The sequence below is a fragment of the Vulpes vulpes genome, chromosome 11 (genome assembly GCF_048418805.1).
Source record: "Vulpes vulpes isolate BD-2025 chromosome 11, VulVul3, whole genome shotgun sequence".
Lineage (NCBI taxonomy): Eukaryota > Metazoa > Chordata > Mammalia > Carnivora > Canidae > Vulpes > Vulpes vulpes.
The window spans coordinates 88971866-88987085 of NC_132790.1; the positions used below are offsets into that span (position 1 = coordinate 88971866).

Genomic DNA, 15220 nt, shown 5'->3' on the forward strand with positions numbered 1-15220 from the left:
ATTCTTTATACTTTTCTGTCTCTGGCAAATGACTGACTAGATAATCTGAAAACCCTTCTGCTTCAAATCACCTAAAAATGCCAGCTAACATATAACAAACATCCATTTAAATGAACAGCTGAGCTTTCAAGAAATTAAGGAAACACTTAACATATAACAAACATCCATTTAAATGAACAGCTGAGCTTTCAAGAAATTAAGGAAACACTTATGATCCAAAAATGAGGAAAAGACCGAAAAACAGGAATATGTGAGCTAACATTTTGGCTGTTCTGTGAATGGGGCAGGAGTTAGTTATTGGTCCAGGCATTATAGGGATTTGAATTTCAATGCCCATATGGAAACAGGTTACAAGGCGTTGAGTTTGTACAAAGTAGGAAATTAGCACAACATCTATGCATAAAATCAAGATCCTTAACGCACTGTACCTGCAGCAAAGCGGTTTATGAAGAAAAGAACCCATCACTAGCACTGGGAGACTACAGAGAAACTCGTAAGTAAGAATTTGCAGCTGTAGTCGTGTTTCCTTTTGGCTTGGAGTTTAATATTACCTACTTGATCTGTGAAAATGTAAACTGAGAAGTAAATATAAAAAGAATTGATGGGATTGCAAAACCTCTGAATTATCCAGAAGAAGCAAACATAAAACATCCTTGATGTTTTCAAACTAGGCTGCCAGGATTCCCACAGTGAAGCTGCATGAAGAGGAGTTTGAAATGCCCAGTTAAAAATTCAGAAGACCCTCACCCATTCTCAAGAATGGGCCAGTAAACACAATTACATCCCTAAGGCCCTCAGATAATTATCATATAGAAATAAAAAAATAAGTGTTTTTAAAATTACTAAAATCTTAAATGAAAACAAAAGATTTGGAAAGGAATCCAATAAAACTTAAGTAAAAAATAGTCATTAAAAAAATGAATGGGTTAAGGGGATCCCTGGGTGGCTCAGCGGTTTGGCCCCTGCCTTTGCCCAGGGCACAATCCTGGAGCCCTGGAATCGAGTCCCACGTCGGGCTCCCGGCCTGGAGCCTGCCTCTCCCTCTGCCTGAGTCTCTGCCTCTCTCTCTCTCTCTCTCTCTGTGACTATCATAAATAAATAAAAATTAAAAAAAAATAAATAATAGAATAAGAAATAAGTGGGAGATTTGAAGAAATTATCAAGAATACAGGAGAGAGAGGAATAATAAATTTTAGAGACAAAGAAGTTGGAATGAGATGATCCAACATAATGTTTAATAGAAGTTCGAGTAGAAAAAAGTAATATGGAGACGAAGCAATATTTGAAGAGATAATGATGGCTGAAAATATTGCAGAATTTATGAAGGGCAGAAATTCTTGGATTCAGAAAGCCCAGTGAGTCCCTAGGTAAATAAAAAATTAGTCCTCACCTAGACACTAGCATTCTCTTACCACTAAGAGGTGAAATAAACTCCCCTGAAATAAGGTTTTAAACATTTATTTTCTGGTAAGAGTGCTAAATTTTCACTGGTCTGTTTGTATGTTCACTATTAGTTCAGCTTGTAACTAAGAACTTTGCTTTATGAAGTGTTTGATAAGTTTTTGTCATAGAACAAAAGTGTCTAAATATTAATTAGTGGTGCTGTGAGGAAAATATTTCTTTTTGTGACTAATTTTCTTCTTGAGGGAACTAAGGAAATATACCATCAAAAAACTACCATTCAGCTTCTTCCAAAATGTGTGGGGACTTTAAAGTCATTGGTTAAAAGTAGTAGTAAATTTATTAGAAGTTTTAACAAAAATCTGTTATTTTTCCTTCATATTCACTCATTAGTTCAGTTTTAGGGTTCTTTCTACATCATGAAATTATTCATTTCTTTTTCCTTGGTTTGACTCTGATTGTTCTTTTCCTGTTTATTATTCGTAGACTTTTAAGGAACAACTATATTTGCAAGTCATTTAAAATGGTTTATCATCTTAATGTTTCAAAAGTTAAATGGAGTAAAACAAAACCACCTTGGTTTATTTATTTAGCACTTCTCTTTTGATTTATTCCACCCAATTACTGCACTAGCTGGTCAACAGACAAATACAGTGGGCACTGGGTGAAAATGATAGCCTTCGTACTTAGTCTCATTTTCCTCCACGGGTCAGCTGTTTTGATGTAGGCAGTCTGGAGTTAAGCAGAAGGTAATCTGCATGCTCCTGACAGGTCAAACTTCGCTTTGAAATATTCTCTCTTCAGCCTTTACCAGCATTGATCCTAGTCCTGCCTTGGAGTTTTGTGAGCTAAATATTCCCTGGTAATGTAAACAGGTTCATTAATGAGATAAGGGGTGTGTGTGTGTAGGTATGTGTGTATGTGTGTGAGGTGTGTATGTATGTATGTGTTGCGAGAGTAAGGAGGAGAGGAAAGGAATTTCTGGCATCCTTCCCTCTTACTGTGTATACCTACTAGTATGTATACATTCACACTGCTTTTCCAAACTAGGTTTTCCCCTGTAAAACCACTTCTTACTAGCCTCTGCTTATTATTAGATCTTATTTTTAACCATTGTTATGTACCATTAAATGTGTTTACATATTTGAGATGTAAAACTTAAATCCTTTATGCTTCTTGTTTTTCTAGTTTTCCAGTCTGTACTTTTGGACATTCTTTATTGCTTTAAGTATCTTCTAAAAATTTCTCTCCTTATAATCAATCAGTTATGAATTTTATTTTTTTTTTCAGTTATGAATTTTAAACTAACAACTTTTATTTCAAACTGCACATTTAAAATTTTTTCTACTTTTTATGTTTGCAACTGATGTACATACTATTTTTCAGGATAAAGTTTTCAGCAGGAAATGTTCACATTTTCTTTGTACATTTCCATATACAAAAATGAGTTTAGGGTTCTAAATTTTCTTTTAAATCAACAGGCTAAGTTTTTACAGTCATTCTTATTTAATATGTCTTAGATATTAAATTATGTTTGTATATTGTTATTTAGGTGACTATTATATGGTTAAAAAGATTTTGGAGGAAAACAGTTCAGGTGACTTGAACATAAATTGCGTAGATGTGCTTGGGAGAAATGCTGTTACCATAACTATTGAAAACGAAAACTTGGATATACTTCAGCTTCTTTTGGACTACGGTTGTCAGGTACAAGGCTAGATAATTCTATCCAGTAGCTTCTAAGTACTGTTAGATATGCCATGTTTTCTTCTTTCTTTCTAGTTTCCTTTCATCTCCCCTTCCTTTTTTCCTTCCTTTTTTTTCCTTATCTTTCTTTCACCCTTTATTTTGTCTTGAGCCACTAAAAGTTTTAAAAACAAACCCAAAAAAAGCCTTTTTAAGAAAGTATGTTTTGACTTGATTTATCTTTTCTCTCCCAATTTTTACTTTTTCCTCCCTTAAGTGTTTTATAACAGCTCACAGAGGTAAATTATCATGACTTACTAAAGATGACTGTTTTTGTTACTTATGATATTACTATTTATGTTATATATCTAAAAATAGTACAAGTGTTCTGGAAGTGTCAGGGGAACAGGTTGTTCTGTGGCTCATGTAATTTACAAACAGAAGAACAAAACACTCCTGACTCGCAATGTAATTTTCACTTTGATTTTGGTTTTCTCTTGTGAAATTTTTATTAATTTTTTCTTTTTGTCTGAAGTTTAGTGTTTACAATTAAAGATGAATACATTTTTTTTAACTGGAAAATATAGACCTTTCTGTTTGTCTTCCTGTCAGTTCAGGTAGAAAAGCAGGCATGCATGTAAGTCTTGAAAGAATTCAGTCGAGATTCTGAAGGAAATTTAATAATAATATTTTTCTTTTCTTTTGGGTTTACTTATGATGGAAGCACATGAATTCCAGCACTTTCCTTTTCTTTTAAATAGCATGATTGCTCTGTTGTAGCTTCAAATTAATGAAACTTTTTTATTTTGAGTGGCACCAGGAAGCACTCACAGAAAAATTTCAAAATATAAGTAGGTTAGTTCTATGTGCATTTTAATTGTGTGCATATATATATATGCGTACTGTCTCTATGTACACTATTTAGAGTAGAAAAAGAAATTGCCTTCTCAGCAATTTCAGTTATCCAGAACATCACTGAGAACCAGAAAGTAAAAAAAATCTCTGAGCAGTAGCTGCCATGAAGTTTCCCATTTATGAACTTTAGTTATAGGAGTACTGGAGCCCTGCTTCAACTTTAACAAGCTTCAATACTTAGTCTTTAATCTATAGAGAATTAAAGGGGCAAGAGAGGCATGAGGGCTGCAGTGAAACAAAATGAGATACAGTACTTCTGACTCTTTTTAATAAAGAGGTCAACAGCATTACATATCTCATGATCTCTGAGTGAGTTGTATGTTAGAATGGTAATTAATGTTTATAACAATGGCCAGAGCAAGTAAGGAAAAGTTAAATTATATTCAGTACCTATTGTTTTAGAAGAAAGAAGAATGTGTATAGTACTTCTGAAAGCAGAAAACTTCCATCAAAATAGTTTAAATTTCAAAGTTAAACACTTAAAGGCATAAGCTTCAGTTACCTAGAAAATAAGGGTATAAAGAAAGATCCTAATGATTCTGGATAAATGAAGTATTATGGTATAATCATCATTTTTGTCTTTTTACATATATGATCCTATGTATATAATAATTCTGCGATATACATTGTTCTTTCTCATGGTTCCTGATCATATTTGAACATCATAGCCAGTCTATATAAATGTTACATTTTATAGATCAGAAAACTGAGGCTCATAGACTTTAATGAATTGCCCAAAGTTCTAAAATAAGTGAGGGTAGAGCTAAGATTTGAGCTTTATCTTCTGACTGCAAATCCCATGCTCTTTCCAATTCACTGTGCTCTGTCTCAGGTTACTGCTGTCTAACCTATCAGTCAACAGTTGTCCAAGGCCTTTGGGTGTGATTGTGGAAATGAATAAGTAAAACATGAGTTCTGTACTAACGGATATTAAAACTAAGTTGATAAAGTATTGTTGACCCTTGAACAATACAGATTTGAACTGCATGGGTCCACTTATATGTGGATTTTTTTACAATATAGAACTGTAAATATTTCCTCTTCCTTAATGATTTTCTTAATATTCTCTTCTCCAGATTACTTTATTGTAAGAATATAGTATATAATACATATAACATACACAGTATGTGTCAATTGACTATGTTATTGGTAAGGCTTTGATCAATAGGAGGCTATTAGTAGTTGAGTTTTGGAGGAAGAATTTCAATTATATGGGGGGTGGGTACCCCTAGCCCCTGCGTTGTTCAAGGGTCAACTGTGTACATGTGAATTTCAAACCAATTAAATAATGCAGAAGTGTATTTGATAAGTGCTGAGTGGTAATAATACTTGACCCTTGTATATTACTTTGAGGTTACAAAGTGCTTTCATGTATTTTATCTTATGTTATACTAGTGGCTATCAGTGGGACAATTTTGCTTCTCAGGGGACATTTGATAATTTCTGGAGACATTTTTGGTTCCACGATTGGGGGATGGATCACTACTGGCATCTAATGAGTAGAGGCTAAGGGTGGTGCTAAACATCCTACAGTACACAAGACAGCGTCCACAATGAAGAATTATCTGGCACCAAATGTCAATAATGTCACTATTGAGAAAACATGTTTTATACTTAAACTTTTGTACTTTACAGTAGATGTTTTGGAAGCAGAAAAGAGAAGTTTACTGTGGATTGAGCTATCAAGTTTTCATGGAAGAGTGTCAGTTGAGCTCAGCCTTCGAACATTAATAATTGCCAATATTTATATAGTGTTACTGTGTGCCAGGAACCTTAAATATATTCACTTCCTTAACCCTCACAACAGCCCCATGCAGTACTATTATTATTTCCATATTATACAGAAGGAAACCAAGGTACAAAAAGGTTAAGTAACTTGACTGAAGACACTCCACGAATAGCAAACCTGGAATTAGAACCCAAGTTCTGGCTCCAAAATCCATGCTTTTACCTCCTACCCAGAACTATTCTCAAAAATGTGTAGATAGCTCCAGCACAGGGGATGTGAGGAAGGATGTTAACAAAGGCATGAGCAATGTATATTTTTGAGACAATGAGATGACTTAGCCTTTTTTTTTTTCTTTTTTTTAATCTACGATAGTCACACAGAGAGAGAGAGAGAGGCAGAGACACAGGCAGAGGGAGAAGCAGGCTCCATGTACCGGGAGCCCGACGTGGGATTTGATCCCGGGTCTCCAGGATCGCGCCCTGGGCCAAAGGCAGGCGCCAAACCGCTGCGCCACCCAGGGATCCCCTGACTTAGCCTCTTGAACAAAATATTTGGGTTTGATAGTAGTGGGAAATATCTGGAAAAATAACTAAAACAAAACTAATGAAAAGGACCTGAATGCCAGGCTAAGAAATTTGGGTTTATAGACAGTGGGGTCATTAAATGAGTTTTGAGAAAGGATGTGATGTGTCCAGTGATATTTTAGGAAAAGTGTTCTAGTGATTGTGTTCAGTATAGATTGAGAAATGGAAAGTGGAGAAAGCTATAGCTTGAGTGAGCAGTTTTTATAGTAATCTAGATATGAAGAGGTTAAAGCCTGAACTATAGTAGCTATAAGAGAAAATAATGGCAGATGTGAAAGATGTTATGAAAGAAGAATTGATAGAACTTAGTATTTAAATTTGGAGGGGAGAATTGAAAAGCAGACCAAGAGGAGATTTTAAACATAGGTGGTTGGGAGAAGGATGAAATAAAAACAGGAAGTTAAGTCAAGGTTGGGGCAAAGAAATGTGAATTTAGGTTTTAGCTTTGTTTATTTTGGGGATATCAGGCAGTCTACAGATGGAAATTATATCTCTAGGGAGAGATCAGGCTGGAGAGATACAGCAGTCATGGGGACACAGGATTATCACCTGCATCATAAAAGTGGTTGATATTACAGAGGAGAGTCAATGGCTGGTGCTGATTTTTTCTCAGGGAACATCTACATTAATAAAGGCAATAGGGATCCCTGGGTGGCGCAGCGGTTTGGCGCCTGCCTTTGGCCCAGGGCGCGATCCTGGAGACCCGGGATCGAATCCCACGTCGGGCTCCGGGTGCATGGAGTCTGCTTCTCCCTCTGCCTGTATCTCTGCCTTGTCTCTGCCTCTCTCTCTCTGTATGACTATCATAAATAAATTAAAAAAAAAAAAAATTAAAAAAAAAAAAAAATAAAGGCAATAGAAGGAAAGAGTTCGATTAAAGGAGTTAGGGTAGCAGCATTGTGAAAACCAAAGGAGCAGTTTTAATATGTTGCTTAGAAATCAAAGAAAATGAAGGAGTAGGAAAGGCCATTGAATTTTGAAACTAGCATCAGTAAAGTTAGAGAAAATGATCTACATGAGTTTGGGAAGTTTTACAGAGTGAGAGGAAGAAAAGTTGAGTGGTAAGAGAAAGGATCAGGTCAAGATAGCAAAGAATGAGGAAGTATTTCATATTTTGGGAGATGGAGGCTAGGACTGATATTTCTGTAAATGAAGGCCAAGTTCTTATAGAAGTCAGAAGAGTACCAAATAGAATACCAAGGTAGAAAACTTAGCTTTGGAAAGGAAATAAGAAGCTTCTTACTCTGAGCCTAGAGGAAAGAGTATGGGAATTGTTGAGAAGACATTTTCCAAGGTGGGAAGGAATATAGCAAGCAACCTCATTAATACACAATAAGTATATATGTTGAATAAATTTTAATAAGGGATGGTCATATTTGTGAGAAAATGAGAAGCAAAACTAATGAAGACATTTTGTCCTATAGATATTTTAAAAATAATCTAAAACTTTTTTTTCATTCAGAACTTCCTTTGATTTATATTCCATTTGTGCAGAATAAGTTAATGGTAACTCCTTATTTACATGACTTTTTTACACAAATATTTTTATACCTGAAGCTTATCCTTTTAAGCATTGAAAGATTTAATATGAATCTTTCTTTATTCTTCACTAGTGTATCTGAATATAATTTAATTTTACCATGTGGGTATCTTTGAGAATATAATTCTTTTACTTTGCTTTGTGTAATCTGAAACTATTAACATGTTTGTCCTTCCATTAAATTGCTTCTGACTGCTCTGTATTGATAGTTGTTTTGCTCTACTGATATTTTATCTTTTCAGTAGTCAGCTTTTAGCAATTTTTTCTTCATTTCTTTCTACTTTTTTAGTTTCCATTTAGCTGTTTCCTTATTCAGTAAAGACCTAAAGAATACTTGGGAAAGCCAGTTATCCGTCATTTATAGACAACACTAAGTCTGTGGTTGACTTCTGGGAAGTAGTGCCCATAAAGTTAGTGACAGCTCAACACAGTTGTTTTTTTTTTTTTTTTTTTTTTTAATTTACAGTTGGATCCATGGCTGTGTTTCAGACAGTTGGAGTTGACTGGTGTTTTGACTTAGAGAGCAGTGGCATTACTGTAGTTAGATTTAAAGGTTAAAATTTATCATAAATGAAATGTTTAGTAGTAATGAACACATAATTCTTTTTGTTTGCTTCACCTGACCAAGTATAGTAAAAATTGAAGAGAAATGTTTGCAAAGCAGAGGAATAATGGTGCTAGAATTAAAGAATAGGCTACAGCCCAGTGAACCCTAAAAGTTTTAAGGGATTAAAAAAATAAATTTCTCAATGGGGTGAGGAGTTTTTCCTATGGGAATACATAAGCAGTTCCTAGTGGTTGAATGTGGCCCCCAATTCTTTCTTTGGGGTAGTTAGGCCTATTTTTAGATATCTAGATAAAGTCTGTCCTTTTTAGTCCTCTTTTTGACATCTAGATAAAGTATATGGAAGTTTTATTCTTTTCAACTCCAAGAATACTAAAGATCTGATATAGTTTCATTTTCAAGAGAGAATGTTGATGTAAATGGTTGTTAAAGATTATAACAGTTCTTAAAATATACAGATTGAAAATAATCAGGGTATTTTCTTAGGTTAAATTATTATTTATCTCCTGTTTTCCTTCTGCCTTTATGGTTTTCCTTAAAACAAAACAAAATAGAACAAAACAAAAAGAAACCCAAAAACCTGATGTTACAGTTGCCAAGTATCATAATAGAACTGTAGACATTGTTACAGTGTTGGAAAGTCCCAAATGCTCAGCTTCTATTTACTTTTTCCTCCTGTCAAAGTTAGAGTTTCAAAATGAGCTATAGTTTGGGAAAAAGCTATAAAGTCACTTCTCCCTATTGCCTCTAAGGACATTGGTAGCCTAGTTTTTTGCAGCTTTTTGCTTGATAAGATTGCTAATATTAATGTCAAATTTGAAACATTTCAGTCAGCTACGTATATTTTAAAGTTGAGATCAGAGGGCTCCCCTTAACCTCATGGTTGCATTGATGATCATTTTTATTAGGTTGACTATAATCCTTTACTCATAGTAAGAGTTCTTGGCAATTCCTTTAATAGATCTGGAATGTTAAGATTTTTTTGGTTCAAAGATCAAAAATAAAGGCCTTGGAAAAAAAAATCAGCTTTAAATACTCCATGGATCACACTGTTCCATTAATAAACCCTTCTAGCAAACATTTGTTTATTTATTTTTTTTACTAGCTTATGCAGTGAAACCAGGACAGAAATTTGTGTGTGTTATGGTACACAAAAATAAGGCTAAGTCAAGCAAATGTACTATTTGGACAGTCTACATTTTTAAAAATTTAGTATTACTGTACATAATACAGTTTAAATTTAAAGATAGTTTTATTTATGAATTAGTGAAAATAAATAGTTTACCTTTTTATCCTCCATTTTCATTTTTAACCTTTTTTTTTTTAAAGTCCGCAGATGCACTTTTGGTGGCAATCGACTCTGAAGTAGTGGGAGCTGTTGATATACTACTTAATCATCGACCAAAACGATCATCAAGACCAACTATAGTAGTTAGTACTCTTAAATATTTATTAATTTGGATTTTTAAACCAAATAGATCTCCTGCCCCATTCCCATTTTTTCTTCCCCCAAATTTATTTTGTTTTAAAGAAATAGATTTTTTTAATCTGTAAAATATTGCCTTAAAGTAAGTAGACACTTGCAACAATAATTAATTTTGCTTTCAGGACACCTTTTTAAAATTAGTGATATTTTCATAAATTTGTCAGTGTGGACGAGTATTTTTAGTTTCGAGCATTCTATAGGTTAGGTTGGAAGTACAGATTAGCTTCCAAATGGAGTTAGGAATTAAATATAAACAATGAAACCATAAAACTGGAAGAAAATATAGGTGAATGTTTAGCTGATTATGAGTGGAAAGACTTTCTAAACATAAAAACAAAGAACAAAAATCATAAAAAGCAATGGCACAGCCTTTGGCTAGATAGAAATTAAATTTCTGGAGTTCAAACATCAAACAAAATTTATTTATTTATTTATTTTTTAAGAAAGGATTTTTTTTATTAATTTTTTTTTTATTTATTTATGATAGTCACACAGAGAGAGAGGCAGAGACACAGGCAGTGGGAGAAGCAGGCTCCATGCCCCGGGAGCCCGACGTGGGATTCGATCCTGGGTCTCCAGGATTGCGCCCTGGGCCAAAGGCAGGCGCCAAACCGTTGCGCCACCCAGGGATCCCCCATCAAACAAAATTTAGAAAGAAAATGGAAAACTGGCAAAAGATATTTTCAACATATATCACAAATTCATAATCCTAATAATTGACAAATTGATGAAAAATACCAAAATCAGAAAAGGACTTGAAAAAAAAAATCTCAGAAAATATAAGATATTAAAACTCACTACTAATAAAATACGAAATACTAATTTTTACTTATCAAATTAGCAAAGATTTATTTATTTTATTTCTTTATTTAAATTTTAATTGGTTAACATACAGGGCAATATTGATTTCAGGAGAATTCAGTGATTCATCACTTACATATACCACCCAGTGCTCATCACAAGTGCCCTTCTTAATACCCATCACACATCTAGCCCATCCCCCACCCACCTCCTTCCATCAACCCTCAGTTTGTTCTCTGTAATTAGTCTTTTATGGTTCATTTCCCTCTCTCCTTTTTTCCCCTTCCTATATGTTCATCTGTTTTTTTTCTTAAATTGCACATGTGAGTGAAATCATATGGTATTTATCTTTCTCTGACTGACTCATTTTGCTTAGCATAATATGCTCTAGCTCCATCCATATTTCAAATGGTAAGATTTCATTCTTTTTGATGACTCAGTAACGTCTTCTGTATCCATTCATCAGTCAATGAACATTTGACTTTCCATAATTTGGTTATTGTTGATAATGCAAATTAGCAAAGATCTTAAAAAATAATTATCATTGATGGCAAGGGAGTAGTACAGTCTAATAACAGGGTAGTGAAGGGTATTTTGGAAAGCAGTTTGGCAGAGTGTCTCATAAACAAGAAAGATGCTCATATTCTTAAACTTAGTGTTTCTTCCTTTAGGAACTGGCCAGAAATGGGGAGAAAAAAAGTTAATTGTGATCTTATTGCAATGAAAAAACCATGTAACCCAATTTAAACATTCCCAAATAAAAGACTGGAAATAGTATAAAAATTACATATATATTAAAATGGTATTTTTAAAAGAATATTTAGGAACCTGAACAAATATAACATAGGAAGTGAAAAAAATGGGAGTAATAAACTGGACATACAATATGATCTGGACATATAATATAATATGAGGTTAAAAACATATACAGACAAGGAACTGAATGGATGTAGCAAAATGGTACCTAACAGCAGTCAACTCATTGCTAAATTAAGGATTTTTTTTTTAAGATTTTATTTATTTATTCATGAGAGACACACAGAGAGAGAGAGAGAGGGAGAGACACAGGCATAGAGAGAAGCAGGCTTCCTGCAGGGAGCCCAACATGGGACTCGATCCCAGGTCTCCAGGATCATGTCCTGAGCCGAAGGCAGAAGCTCAACCACGGAGCCACCCAGGCGTCCCAAGGATATTTTTTTCTTAAACCCTTTTTCTATATTGCTTTTGTAATTAGAAAGGTAGTCACTAATAACCAAATTCTGCTTTAAAAATGAGATATTTGTTATATGTCAAAATTTAAAGTGAGGATGTAGTGAAACAAGCCATTTAAATAATTGCTGGTAGTATAAACTGGCTATCCTCTGAAGAAAAAAATTGTTTTAAGAAAGAATTATAGGGGCACCTGGGTGCCTCAGTGGTTGAGCATCTGCCTTTGGTTCAGATTCTGATCCTGGAGTCCTGGGATCAAGTTCTGCATCAGGCTCCCCATAGGAAGCCTGCTTCTCTCTCTGCCTATATCTCTGCCTCTCTTTGTGTCTCTCATGAATAAATAAATAAAATCTTAAAAAGAAAAGAAAGAATTATAAATTAGTTGTGAATTATCTACCATTATCTGAGATCAGTGAGTTCTGCTAATTTGCATACTTTATCATATATTAACTGAAACATTTTACTTTCATTTAGGTATTACAAAGTTTGTGTAAGCATGACTTTCTACAGAGGATAGTACCAAGTAGTTTAAGTGGTTTTAAGAAACCAACAGGAGCAGAGAAAAAAGGGCTAAGAATATAGCCCCTGCCAAATGATCAGAAATCTCTAGAATTCTCTTCAACTTTCTCTTTCATCTGTCTTGTAGTCACGGTTAGATTATGGTATACTTATTCCACCATGTAGCCTTTTTACCTTTTTATTTTCTTGGCAGGGAGGGTAGAGTGTAGAATGCTAGGATATTGGAGCAACTGACTGACATTAATTCATCACCATTAGCATGACCAGTCAGCTCTTGAGTTTTAAGGTTCTGGCAGTGAGAGAACACTGCCAGAGAGAACACTTCATCTACTCAGTGAGAGAACACTTTGTACTTCATCTCTAATGAAAAGGGCTATCCAGCCTTGGCTTGAGTACTTCTAGTGATGGCAAGATCACATTTTAACAGCCCTAATACTTTTTGACAGGCAATGTCATATATTTTTATATACTTTTTTTAATCATTTCAGTGAATTCATTTTATATTCTTAGCTTATTAAAATTCTTATGACAAATTTTGACTTTCAGATACAGGTGGGGTTTTTTTGATAGTATGTAGGTTATATTATGAACAGTGAAATTATGAATTTTAATCTTCTAATGTTTTTCATGTAGTCAAGTATGTTTTTTCTTTAGGAAAAATAAAGACATTATTTAAATACAATTTTCTTCTCTTTTTATAACCAGTTATAAAGGGGAGAAAGGGCTAAATTTTTAAATAAATTCATTGATTTGAGGTTCCCAATAAATAAATGGGAACTATATAAAGAAACTATTCATAAAAGAAGGGGAAAAAACTACGTATGTCAGAAAATATTAAACTTAACCAGTAATCAAAGGAGAGTAAATGAATGTTTCATATTTTTTTTCATTCATAAATTGAGAATGACCATGCCTAGTGCTGGTGAGTAAACCTTGAGTGTGAAATGGGTACATTCTTATATTATTGATAATATAAACTGAAAAGAACTTTACTAACATATATAGTAAAAGCTCCAAAACTGTTCATCACCTTTAGAGCTATAATTGCACTTCAGGGGTTCCGTGGTTAATGAGTTTATCCTAAATTTCAAAAAGCTATAATCATAAAGATGTTTTTGGTAGTGTTATTTAAATAAGCAAAACAAAATATCTTGAACAAAGTTCTATGAATTTTCTTAAATTACATGCTAAATTCTATATATGAATTTTATTTCCCAGAAATTCTGGGCTGTAGTTTTTTGATATTATTAGAAGGGTCCTTGAATTTCAAAATATTAAGGACCATTGTTTTTAATCATTGATGCCAAATCACTTATGCCAAAGATGTCCTTAAAAGGAAGTATAATAAAAGACTAGAAGGAGATACTGTAAAATGTGTTTTGCATAGTAGGGATATGGGAATTTTTATTCTTTCTGCTTTTCTGTATTTTTCAGATATTTTGTAATATGTGTATACTACTTTTATGATGTTAATAAAAATTACCAAAAAAAAAAACCCCTGTGAACTTGATAAGCTTATACAATGGAATCAAACAGCTCTCGAAAACCCATGTAAAAAAGTGAGAAGTATTGGGAAGAATATGCAACAGTCATAAAATTATCAACGTTTTTATTTAACCCTGATTCTTATTTACTAATGTTTCTTTCCTCATGTCATGCCATCACCAGGCCCATGAGCCCACGTAGGGAAAGCAGCTCAGGCTCTGGTGTAATACAAACCTGAGTCCTGATCTACATTTTGCCACTCTTGTTTTGTAGCTTGGGCACATTAATTTCTCTGAGCCTCAGTTTCTCCATTCAATTTTGCAAGCTATTGTGGGGATTGAATGAGATAATAAATGTAAAGTGCTTGACAGTTCTAGGACTCATAAATAGTGGTTATGATTGTTAGTGTTTTTGTGCATTTGTAACAGGAAATAGTATAGGTATTGATTGGGAATATGTAGAGAATTATACAGAATGAAGAGTGCTTCCTATTTACTTATTTCTTTCAAGCAGCTTCATTGCTATTTATGTGGCAAGATTTGCCACGGAGGTGGAATTTTTAAGTTTTTCTCATGATTTATATATACTCTGCCTGTTTTTAACATTTCTCTTTTTTCTTTTATATTCTTTTTCTACAATTCTTGTCTTTATCCTTGTCATGCATGTTTCCATAATCTTGAGAAAATTAAACATTTTTTCCTAAAGTATTTTTCTAGCTATCCTTACTTCTTTTTTATTAGGGAAAAAAAACTAGTTGTATGAATGTTGAAGATTTTTGTCTGTCATGATTATATTGCATTTATTAATTAAAATTGAGTTTTCAGGTTCTGAAAAATATTTAGTACTGGCAAAATGTTATCATTTTTTTAAAAAATTATTCTTATATTCTTTGTACCTTCTGATTTTTTTCATTTTATTTTCAGATAAATACGTTGTTTTGAAGTCACAAATAATAATTTTGAACATTTATATAAATATTTTTCAGAAATTAATGGAGCGAATTCAGAATCCTGAATATTCAACAACTATGGATGTTGCACCTGTCATTTTAGCTGCTCATCGTAACAACTATGAAATTCTTACAATGCTGTTGAAACAGGATGTATCTCTACCCAAGCCCCATGCAGTTGGCTGTGAATGCACATTGTGTTCTGCAAAAAACAAAAAGGACAGCCTCCGACATTCCAGGTTAGAAAATTAAGGTTTTGATAAATAGGTGTGTGATACAGTAAAGTGTATCAGTGAGATTTTTGTTATTTTTCTTTCTATGCACCTTTTAAGAAATATGGTAGTGTAATGG

General features: G+C 33.6%; 1 protein-coding gene across 8 annotated transcripts in view; it reads left to right on the plus strand.

Moving 5' to 3' along the window:
- TRPC1 (transient receptor potential cation channel subfamily C member 1) overlaps positions 1-15220 on the plus strand; it is a 66295-nt gene that overhangs the window by 6927 nt on the left and 44148 nt on the right. For 2 of the 8 annotated variants that reach the window (XM_026018515.2, XM_026018518.2), the window contains exons 2-4: positions 2954-3108; positions 9750-9851; positions 14906-15108. In XM_026018515.2, coding sequence (XP_025874300.1) covers positions 2954-3108; positions 9750-9851; positions 14906-15108 — 460 coding nt within the window. Of the gene's footprint in view, positions 1-412; positions 494-2953; positions 3109-9749; positions 9852-14905; positions 15109-15220 lie in introns of those variants that run through there. The other 6 variants (XM_026018516.2, XM_072727060.1, XM_026018521.2 and 3 more) reach the window with 4 other exon arrangements.